General features: G+C 36.4%; 1 protein-coding gene across 2 annotated transcripts; it reads right to left on the bottom strand.

The window, feature by feature from the left end:
- Positions 1-11,062, bottom strand: LOC102585431 (mitochondrial fission protein ELM1-like). Of its 2 annotated transcripts, XM_015305985.1 has the most exons (11): positions 10,843-11,062; positions 8,920-9,085; positions 8,764-8,830; positions 5,613-5,709; positions 3,895-4,044; positions 3,687-3,813; positions 1,618-1,730; positions 1,483-1,546; positions 1,027-1,120; positions 836-944; positions 1-476 (listed from the first exon to the last, which is right to left on the bottom strand). In XM_015305985.1, the coding sequence occupies exons 1-11, from the start codon at positions 10,951-10,953 to the stop codon at positions 375-377; spliced, it is 1,200 nt and encodes a 399-aa protein (XP_015161471.1). In that variant the 5' UTR covers positions 10,954-11,062; the 3' UTR covers positions 1-374. The 2 variants fall into 2 exon arrangements, with proteins under 2 accessions (XP_015161471.1, XP_015161472.1); XM_015305986.1 differs by lacking the exon at positions 1-476 and having other exon boundaries at positions 841-924.
- Between the last annotated feature and the right edge of the window lie 285 nt (positions 11,063-11,347).

Below are 11,347 nucleotides of genomic sequence, written 5' to 3'. Positions count from 1 at the left end.
TTGCTTTCACAAGCTTTGTTCTTTACGAAAACTTGACCAGTTTAATTCAAAATCTTAACATGTCATGGCCTATTAAATGACACTCATTGTTTTCGAAACATTGAACGCCAGCACATGTTAATCTGAAAAGACATTTTTATAAAATAGTGTACATTTACACAGACCATACCCTTACCTTTTGTGAGGTAGAGAGGTTGTTTCCAGTAGACCCTCGACTTCAAAGAAAACCTGGATAGAAAGAAGTAAACAACCCAAATGAGAAAAATAGATACTTCTCCTGATGCCAGAAAATCAACAAATTCCTTCTACTTCATTTCTTAAAACTGGTATATGCCTGAATCAAGGTAAATACTACTACTATAGTCGAGAAGAAATTATGATGGCAATCCCCATCCACGTTCAGCTAGTGCTGTAATCACGTGCGCAGCAGCCTCCTTAGTATCATTCAGGGGACTATAGCTCCAACTTTCAAATATCTACAAAATTAGAGGATGAAGTCAAAACTCTGGATTGCAGGCATCATGCTCTTTCATGACCAGTGACTGTAAGCATAATGTTCATGGGTGAATTCACTTGAATTCCAAATAAAAGATGTGCCAGCGATAGAAGATATTTTGTCAAATGGCACGCGAAATTAACCACTTCCAATTGAATTTCAACTCTATATAGTGCTTTTAGAGGATAGAGAAGGATATTGTGCAGTTATCTTCTTGCAAACCAATATATATCAGTATGTCATTTCTGTCCACACAAAAACTAGAATAAAACTAGAAGGGTGATGTTATCCTTGTGCCTAGTTGGAGTCTAGAATATAAATTAATACAATTCTACTCACGTCTTCTTTTCCAAGGAATGGCCGAACCACTCCTCGATTTTTCAAGGATCGATGAAAGTCTCTGAATTTCCACGTACATCGCTCAGCACCAATAACATAAACAGGTTTCCTGAACCTTAAATTCTTTAGATGTAATGCTAACGAAAAGGAGAACAGAGGGGACATTGAATTGACAAGAGTCAGCAACTTACCCCGTACTGCAAGCCTCACTTAACATACTAACTGAGTCAGCAGTGATAACAAAAGCATCTGCAAAAGCCAAATGTCCCATATGTGGATTTGGACCTGAAAGGTATTAATGTAAAAAGGTTGTATACATTACGTCAGTGGCATCAGAAGGAAATACAAATAATTACGAGAATTAGGCGAAAATTGAAATATCAGCAATATCTCCTCTTCGAGGGAAAAAGATTAAAGTATCTCTCTGAGTATCCTTTCCTTAATAGCAAATTATACTCCCCATTTCTTTGTTGAATCTCTATACAAGATCTGCTGAGTAACAATTAAATTTGACATCAGAACACCCTTTTGTTTAGCTCATCCAAAAGCTCAAACTTCTGCTACTTGTTTCTTTTTGCTGTATATTTTCTCATTGAAGAGACAGTTCTCTTCTGCGAGGGATAGGAATACAAACATTGCATCAGTACCTTCACCGTTCCAAATGTGAACTTTAGGATGATTTCCAAGCTCTTCCCATATGATGTCTGAGACCTGTTAACTACAATATCAACAACCAATCACCAGAAGGAAAATTGGCAGATGAAACTGATGAAATCATATACCTTACAAGGAGTTCTACGAGAAAAAGATACTCTGATGCTCCCACAGGTTGGAACAATATTCAGAAGCAAGGCTGTTAGCTCCAGTGCTAGGTCTGTACCATATCTACAATGACCTGGAAAGAAAGACTTGTGAGCCAGAAAGGAAATAACTAGTTTAACAAGTTGTAATAACTGTGCTGGCAAATTCTACATTTTGAGAAGTTCCACGAAGAATTAGAAGCAGATTTATTATACCAAAAGGAATATCAGAGTAATCATCGAGAACAAACTCGAAAGCTGATCTATACAACTTTGCCTTCACAATAAACAAAGTTATTACATTTCAGTCATATAAAATGCAACAATGCTTCTCTTTTATGAAATGCTTATAATGTATAATGCTAAAAACGCACTGAGACTCAGAAGTGTGATTATCTGGCAAGCCAAACTGTAGGTTTTCAGTTTAATCCTGGAAATCTCATCTTTGCAGATGATCTCATGATCTTCTGCAAAGGTAATGTTAACTCAGTCCAGAGAATCATCCAAGCTTTACATCATTTTCAGCCACTTCAGGACTAGAGGCATATATTAACAAATCAAATCTTTTTGTAGCTGGAGTAGACAGTGTAACAAGGGACAGCTTATTTGAGTTAACTGGTATCTCCCCTGGAACTTTCCCCATCAGGTACTTAGGTTTGCCTCTTTCACCTAAGAAATGTAACAAACTAGATTGCTATCACTTGTATCTCAAAATTACAGAGAAGATCAGAGCAACCTCTGCTGGACACTTACCTTATGCAGGCAGATTGCAGGTTATTAATCCAGTCCTATTTTCCTTGCATAACTTCTAGGAGTCTGTGTTTATCCTTCCCAGAGTGTGCTTAATGAAGTAGATAGGAGGTGCAGACAATTCTTATGGAGTAGCACAGAGGACAAACAGAAGATGTCATAAGTGGCTTGGACCAGAATTTGCAAACCCAAGAAGCATGGAGGTTTGAATATTAAAGGATGCAGACTTTGGAATTTGGCTGCTATTGGTAAAGCTGATATGGTTACTGATGGAAAAGAAGGATATACTTTGAGTAAGATGGGTGAATGGAGTCTATATGAACAATAGTGGTGATTTTTAGAGTCACAAGACACCTAGTGATTGTAGCTAGTATTGGAAGAGGTTGCACAAACTAAAAATTGGCAATCAGCAAGGGAGGTATATGCTAACTACCAATGGTCAGTATTCAATTAGTACAAGTTATCTGGAAATGTTGGTACCTTCACCAAAGAGATGGTCATAGCTGAGCTGGTCTGGAATAGAACAATGCAGTTGAAACACAGGTTTATACTATGGTTGGCTGCTCAGGACAGATTGCTTTTATTTTTGAGATGATAACAAGTTGTATTAAAATCAAAATCCAAAAGGGGCCAGTGAAGGCCTAATTACAAGGAAGCTAAATACATTTATTTTATTGGTTTAGTGTTTTTTAATAACTCCTAGTTAATAATTTGTTAGCTCGCTATCCCTATTTACTAGTAATCAGTTCGTTGAATATTTCATTCTGTGGAGATATTCTAGGTTATGAAAACGATTATCTTTTTACTGTTTTTGTTGCTGCAAAGTTCCCTGTAAATAATCTTTTTACGTTTTTCTTTGACTGCATAGCCAGTATTTATCTCTTAGCCTTTCTCTATTATTTTCCCAAGTTTCTTTGTTAAAAACAAATACTTTCCCTTCCCCTCCAGATCATATTTGTACAAATGAATATGATCAGACATGGTCTCTAAATAGATGCCATTAAATCCAGAGTCCTTAACAAGACAATAAGAAGAAGGCAACCAATAAGTAGTTTTAAATAACCAAGCAAACGAACTCAAAGAAGAACTTAAAGGGCTAAACAAAAGACAGTGTTTATACAGTCATTTTTCCTATAGTAACAGATGATGTCAATTGTGGCTTAAGCATATTCAGAACCTGGTTAGTTTACTTCATAACATTTCTACGAGGATTAAATACTGACTGTCAAAATGTCAATCACCCCTTCACAACAAAATATTCAAACCACAGTACAGGAAAAAGACTTCAATATGCAAACTACCTGTAGGCCCTCCAACATTAACCACAAGCAAAGGTTTCGGTAAAGTTGCTAACTCATCATGCCAAGTGTAAGCTGCATCCTTCAGCGCATTAGAATCAGCTTGATGAAGGGCTCCAACAGTCAGTATCTGCCTCAAAATTCTCAGTGAAGATGTCTACAAAATGTGGAGGTGGTAAAGAACTCCAAGGTTTTCAAGAAATTTGCATACCACGTGTCTCTCAGGAGATGTGCGAGGGGTTATCCACCTTCGAAGAAGCCAAGGAATCTGTTTTTGTCCCTCAGGTGTCAAAGGATAATAATCATGACGAGGTGTGATCACTAGGTCAAACCTATTTAGACGTGATCTGGGATGTTGAATCTGAAAACATAACACAACAGAATCTTACCATTTTTACTAGCACTATATTTTTTTTCTACAATGGTAACTGTTTTTTTTTTTTTTTATGATTGTGGTGTCAGGGCCAGCTTTCGCACCTTGACTAATTTCACGGGATACCTACCACCTCCCACCAGCAACAGGTTGTCAGGTAACTCTATCCACCAAGAATAGGACAGATGGGAACAATGGTAACTGTTTCTGTACCCATTATAAAACAAAGCAGTGCATAGGTTGCACTGAAACCATATTTACAAGAGTGTTCTACGATCTACTGTCCTGTGACTACAGAGAATCTAAAGCGTCAATGATAGAACAGTATCATTGGAATACAACTGGTTACACCAAAAACATAAAGTCAAAATACAATTCAAATGTTTCAGTACTACCTAAGTACTGGTTTTAAAACAAAGTTGCCTTCCTCGAAAAAAATAATATACAATTCAATTTGACTTTCTCCATACTATTCTCTATACTCTCATTGCATGTAAGGTTCCTCTCCTTCCAAATTGTCCACCAGATACTAGCTGGGACAATTCTCCATCTAATCCTATTCTTTGCCTATGTACCTGCTCCTTCCCAGCACTATATGTTATTAGCATATTGTCATTCTAATACTCCTTTGGAACTTCAAACATGGAAGAAAAAAAATATATGAAGGAAATTCCAAACAACATTGGCATAGAAAAAGGGCTTTTGGTATCCACCGAGTTTAGAAGGCAGTGATTGGTCCAAAGGGCGGGTCACAGACAGATTTCTCGGTTATCAAAAGAAAAAAAAAAAAAAAAAAAAAAGGGCTTTTGGTATTAATGTCAAAGGTTTATATTATCCTGAATACGAGAAAAAACTAAAACAATTTATTTAGGAGAGCACTTGTCACGTGATATCCCTCCCTCCCTTCCACTATGTGTGTGTGACATGACCAACGTGAATACTACTATATGCCAAATCTAATGTCCCAACAATTAAAACCGGTGATTATTCAATCTCAAAGATGCAGGAGAGTTGGTCAGCAGAGACGAATAAAATTCACATTAAAGAACTTAAGGTCCTTACTTAATGTCAAATGATGTTGTATTCCCTCTCATTTGATATTTGGTTAAAATTTTAAATCCATTACAAAGTCAAAAACAAGTTGGTAAAACTAGAATTATGATTCAACAAATTGTCGGCACCCCAAAACCGAGATAGAGTTTCAAAAAGAAATGGAACACCAGAATGAAATTGTGCTTACACGCAAATTAAATTGCATTAGTCTCTGACATCCAATGTTTGGAACAAACAGATCCTAGTTAAAGAGAGAATTATATATGGGTGGCATGACCTCATTATTTTTTAAAGCTTTCAAACTTTGGAGGACTATGCCAAACTATATGAAGCGTCCGAGAAGAAAAGGAACGACAGATACACTAATAATATTAGACATTAAGAGAAAAATATTCAGAAAAACTAACGAAGTAGCATTCTTAATTCATCCATGTAAATATGTATTTCCATCACTGGGTTAAAAGTTCTTATATATCATACAAGAAAGCTTAGTTTTGTCAAACCTGCACAGTGAAAACATATTCTGGAGCTAACTGTTTTATTGAGCTTGAAATGGAGATAGTATCACGACCTGATGCGACTACTAATGATGGACCATCCCTAAATTTTGAGAAAGTGAAATAGAAAGATCAGATGTAATTAACATCTAAGAGCAAGATTTGATCCAACAATACCTCCTGCAAATAAAGAAGTCATAAACAAGCTCACGCAAAATTACTATTGCAATTGCATAAGAACTATTGCAACGCACAAGCATAGACAGTTCCCTCATTGTCTCAAAAGCAACTTCTTTAGGCAGAACCAATTTTACATGTCATTGTGCATTGATCAAGTGTCATATACCTGTTACCATTTTTCTATTTTAGATTTATATTTTTTTTCTTCAACTTTCTCAGCTAGTTTTGTAATTCCCATAATTCTGAAAGAGACATTTGAGTTTGCTTGGAGCCAAGTCGCTATACCCACATGATTTTTATCTCAAAACAACGTATCCAGTGTAATCCCACCAAGTGGATCTGGGAAGGGTAGAGCGTGTGCAAATCTTACCCCTACCTCAGAGGTAGAGAGGTTATTTCCGATAGACCCTCGGCTCAAGATAGAATTATGTTGGAGCCAAGGGTATTACTATTTGTTACTTCATTTGCTAGATATTTTGTTATTTGTTGTCATATTTTCTTGACTCCCTACTTCAAAAAACTTCTCTTTTGATCCAAGGTCTATCGGAAGCAACCTCTCTACCCCACAAACATAGGATAAGGTCTACGTACATCCCACTCTCCCCAAACCCCATTTGTGGGATTGCACTGGGTTTGTTATTGTTGTTGTTGTGATCTGGAAAAAACCATTGCAACACTTGAATGCAATTGTTTCAAAGAGAGCTTTTATTTGTTGATACATCAAAGAGAATATTCGAGTGTACAATGCTTAAACTTGAATTCTACAGTGCAATTTGTTTTCTATTTAGATAAAGTTACTGTAATATGATTTCTATCCCTCATGTGCAACTTTTTTGATTGGTTAAAAAGAGGTTTCACATGAGGGATAGAAACTGTATTATAGAATTTATATCAAAAACTCAAATATCCTTAAAGGAATACTTGAATTTTTCCTCTTCCCTTCTTTTATTCCTGAAGTTAGGGACTAGTGCAACAACATCCAAGTGTAATCGCACAAGTGGAGCCTGGGGTAGGTGGTGTGTAGGCAGCCTTACCCCTACCTTGTGAAGGTAGAAATGTTTCCGATAGATCTTCAGCTCAAGCAAAACATATAGAAGAACAAGTACGTAAAGCAAATATCTAAGGAGAGTTTTGTCCCTTTCTCTTGCTAAGTAAATACATTTGGGTATATACCAATTCTGAGCCTTCAACTCTATTATCGAGTCAGAGTCAGACTTATCCTGAAAAGAGAAAGATCTCCATTATTGAGCATATCCTTATTACTTCGATTGTTTAGAAAGTTCAAGTGTTCAAGCCCAAGAACGATATTCATTATGTTCAAGCTTAAGATGAAAGGAATTTCCTACCTCCAAGACTTTAGTTTAGTGGTAAGAATGCAACACGTGATGTGTGTTGGATTAGGCGCACGTTACGGGTTTGAACACTACTACAGGCAAAAGCATGTTGTTTAAGTGGAGAAGGGTAGATCAAGAAGCATCCACTGAGTTTCAAACTGTGCACCACTATTTTCGGAGATTTCTCGATTATAGAAACAGGTCAGAAGAATTTTCAGGAATTCCGAAAAAACTGTTTGCACCATTGTTCATCATCAGTAAATCTGTTCCACTCCACAACTTTTTCCTCCAAACCGCTGTCTTTAAAGAATTTAATTTGCACTATGTACTTTAGAGCGAGCAACATGTACGGACCTAAAAGCCCCAATCTATGTGCAGCTTCCGCTTCAGTAAGATTTAAAATGACGAACATCTACAAACCTATAGTCAGCAATGAAGTTCAACAACTTCATTGCACTTTGTAGGTGCTATTGTCTAATAAAATTTTCGTTGTACATTCAAAAAAAAAAAAAAAAAAAAAGAAGTTCAATTTATTGATTAGGATGGCGGAATTAGAAAATGGGATATCGGCGCCGGCAACGCCGGGGACGCCAACTCCGTTATTCCCGTCGTTACGAGTGGACTCAATGGGTTCTTATGATCGGAAGTCAATGCCCCGATGCAAATGCTTGCCTTTGGATGCTGCAACATGGGGAGCTCCTCATACCTGTCTCGCCGACTTTCCCGCACCAGATGTCTCTCTCACCAGAAAGGTACACTACTACTACTTAGTACTTACTCTCTCCGTCCCATTTTACGTGAGGTAGTTTGATTCAGCACGGAATTTAAGAAAGAAATGAAGACTTAAATTTGTGGTCCAAAATGAATGATAGAAATTTGTGTAACTGTAAATGATTTCATTAACAGTAAAATAGACATTTTATAGTTAAATTATTACTTTTGTACATTAAAAAAAAAAAAAAAAAAAAAAGTGAAGTTCAACAGCAAAATAAAATGATCAAACAAAATGAGAAGTGCTTAAACCAGATGCATATATACATATCGATGTGTTTCACAAACAGAAGCCTGAACCACACTGCCTAGCTGCTAACAAAGTATGCAGTGTAATGAAAAAGATATCATTTAAAGTGATGAAGAGATGTGAAGCGTGGGATTATCACTTCATGGGTGAAGCCATGCGCTTCAGCAAAGTGTGTGCTTCAAACAATGAGGCGCAGAGTGATGCCAATGATAAGCAATCGAATCTTTAAATTTCAACTTTGAGGAGTTAAATTATATCAGCATTATTGTCTATTGGATGCTGATATTAGTTATTTTAATTATAAGTTGATTATTAAAATACTAACTTCATATATTTTGTACTTTATTATTTTCAGTAAATTGTTCGCTTCACTTCTCGTTTTCCACTTCATGTCACATTGACTTTGTCACTTTTTGGCACTTTTCACTTCTAAAAACAATGAGCAAAGGAACTACTAATGTGGTCACTACAGAAATAAATAAATAAAATTAAATCCAACATTTTCTGATCATTTCATTGCTTTAATACCACCCAACTAATAGCTTGAAACACACCATTTGGACCATAGAACGGACTGGAATGAACAAAATAGAGAAACATAAATATACTAAACAGAACATACTTGGCAAATGCTTCACAGGATAGTGCTGCAATATGTTTTGCATTAGCTTCTAGGATATCTGAAGAAACTGCATCACCACCAACAAAACACAATCATTTGACATATAATATTAAGATAGCTTTTCAGTATGAGTGAACTTGCAGAAATCCATAGTACCCTGTCTTTCGGCAGCAAGAGGCATCAATTTATGTCCTCTGACTGCTATTTGAGTTGGAAGCGAATCTCCATAAATCAACTTTCTGACATTTTCTAACCTTTTATGGAGAGAAACAGGCAACCACTGAAGTCGCTTGTTAATACCTCCTTTTGGCCTAATAACTCGCTGCACAACAATGAGCAAAACAAGTGCACAAACACCAGATGAGAAACGATGACACATTAAACAACTATGCCAAATAGGACCTTACATGATGCAGAGAACTATAGTACAGTTAATTTTCCTTTAAAATCTAATCCAACAAAGAAAATTGTTCTCTTCTTTTTTTCCACATTACATGGTCCATTTGAAGAGGAGATGCACGGATGCCCAGTGCAGATATGTGAGAGGTTAGCTATGAATGGTTTCAAGAGTGGTAGAGGTAGGTTAAAGATGTATTGGAAGAGGTGATTAGACAGAACATGGCGCAACCTCATCTTACACATGACATTAGATAGGAGATTATGGAGGACACATTTTAGGGTAGAAGGTTAGTTGGTAGTTGAGTGTTGTTTCACTTATCATACTAGTAGTCATAGTATTACTCTTGTAGTTTCTTGCTTCTTCGATTTCTATTACTTTTTTTTTCCTTCTACTTTGATTATCGTATTAATTTTCATAGTTATTGTTCCTTTTTTAGATGTCATGTCATGCCTTGGTTTCTTCACTTTTGTTATTTTCTTGAGCCAAGGGCCCATCGGAAATAGTGTCTCTACTCCGAAGGTAGGGGTAAGGTTAACACACAACCCTCCTCAGACCCCACTTGTGGGACTACACTAGGTATGTTGTTGTTGTTGTATGGTCCACTTGTAGACATACCGCAGAAATAGAACCCATATTACCTTATATCATGTTGTCTTCAAATCCCATACAAGGTAGACTAGACAAGAAATGTACTCCGGCAACTTGCAATCACCAACTCCATAAAAGTTGTCAAGAAAAAAAAATCAGCGGTCCGTCAATGAATAATTTGAGGTGTTCCTTTCAATCACCACAATGAAATTACAGAAGACAAGGGTAGAAAACATTGGGGTTCTTCGTACTAATTATCTTTGTTTACCTCTAGGCGCTGCTAATAAGGACCTGGCAGCTTGGAACCCAGTGGTAGAAAGGGTAGAAAAGAGATTTGCAGGTTGGCAAAAGAGTTATTTATCTATGGAGAGGGAAGGAAGTGTAAATTAAGATAACGTTGTCGAACATCCCCACATATTTCATGTCTTTGTTACAAACCCCAGTAAGTGTTACGGGAAATTGGAAAAACTTTAGAGAGAATTTTTTGTGGGATAGCTCAAGCTGGGAAAGAAGTTTCACTTGGTAAATTGGGCGATTGTCACTACACCAAAAATCTCCTATATAAACATCATCATAGTCCCTTGAAGTGGTTCCTATGTGACCATTAAAATCTCCTCCGAGAAATAGCTTCTCGGAGTGCGATATACTTCTCACAACCCCGTCCAACTCCTCCTAAACAAGTTTTTTGACCTACTCGTCCAAACTTGCTTGCGGTGCATATTGACTAATTATGTTAAAAGTAAACCCTCCCCAACTAGCTTAATGACCATCATACTATCATTCACCCTCCTAACCTCTACTACTTGCTCTCTGAGTTCCCTATCTACTAAAAAGCCTACTTAACTCCAGTTCCTCGAGCTTTCTGAGTACCACAACTTATACCCATTGCTAACAAAGTGTATCTAACATAAATATTACTTTATCTAACATGGTAGCTAATATATATTAATGTAATCTATAGAGCCTCACATAAACCATAATGAACAACAAAATACACATTCTAGCACACAAAACCCAGCTGAATTGCAAAGCAGGCGAACAATTATATAGCAAAATACTGAAAAATGAAAAAAAAAAGAGAAATAGATTACAAATAGTGTTTGTCGATGCGATAAGCCCAAAGCTCGAACCAAACCGAAGCACTGATTTTCTGCACCGGGGACGCCATTTCCTATTATAAATACGCTGCTAATGGTTCGCATTTTCGATCACGGAGATCTATTACTCGAATTCGGAAGGGTTTCAGGGATTTCCCCCCCACAATGTGCGGGTTTTGGCCCAACAATTCCAGAAATGGGTAAACACAAAGGTGACAAAATCACCCCTTAAAAAAAAGAGTTTTTATTTTATTTTCTATACTAGTAGTAATAAAATTCCCAAGAATTTAATATCACGAAATTTATAAAACAATACTTAAAATTTATCAATCATTAAAACTAAAGCACTATATTATCTCACATATAAGATTATATAATAACAACATTAATAATGTAAAGAAAAATGATAATTGTTCTCATTTATCTTTCAATCAATCATCTTTAATTTGATTTTATAGTTTATCCTTTTGTTTACTATTTGATATTTTTGGGAAATCAA

The sequence above is a fragment of the Solanum tuberosum genome, unplaced genomic scaffold, assembly GCF_000226075.1.
Source record: "Solanum tuberosum cultivar DM 1-3 516 R44 unplaced genomic scaffold, SolTub_3.0 scf00021, whole genome shotgun sequence".
Lineage (NCBI taxonomy): Eukaryota > Viridiplantae > Streptophyta > Magnoliopsida > Solanales > Solanaceae > Solanum > Solanum tuberosum.
The sequence above is the reverse complement of the archived record's forward strand: the minus strand, read 5'-3'. Positions and strand labels throughout refer to the sequence as shown.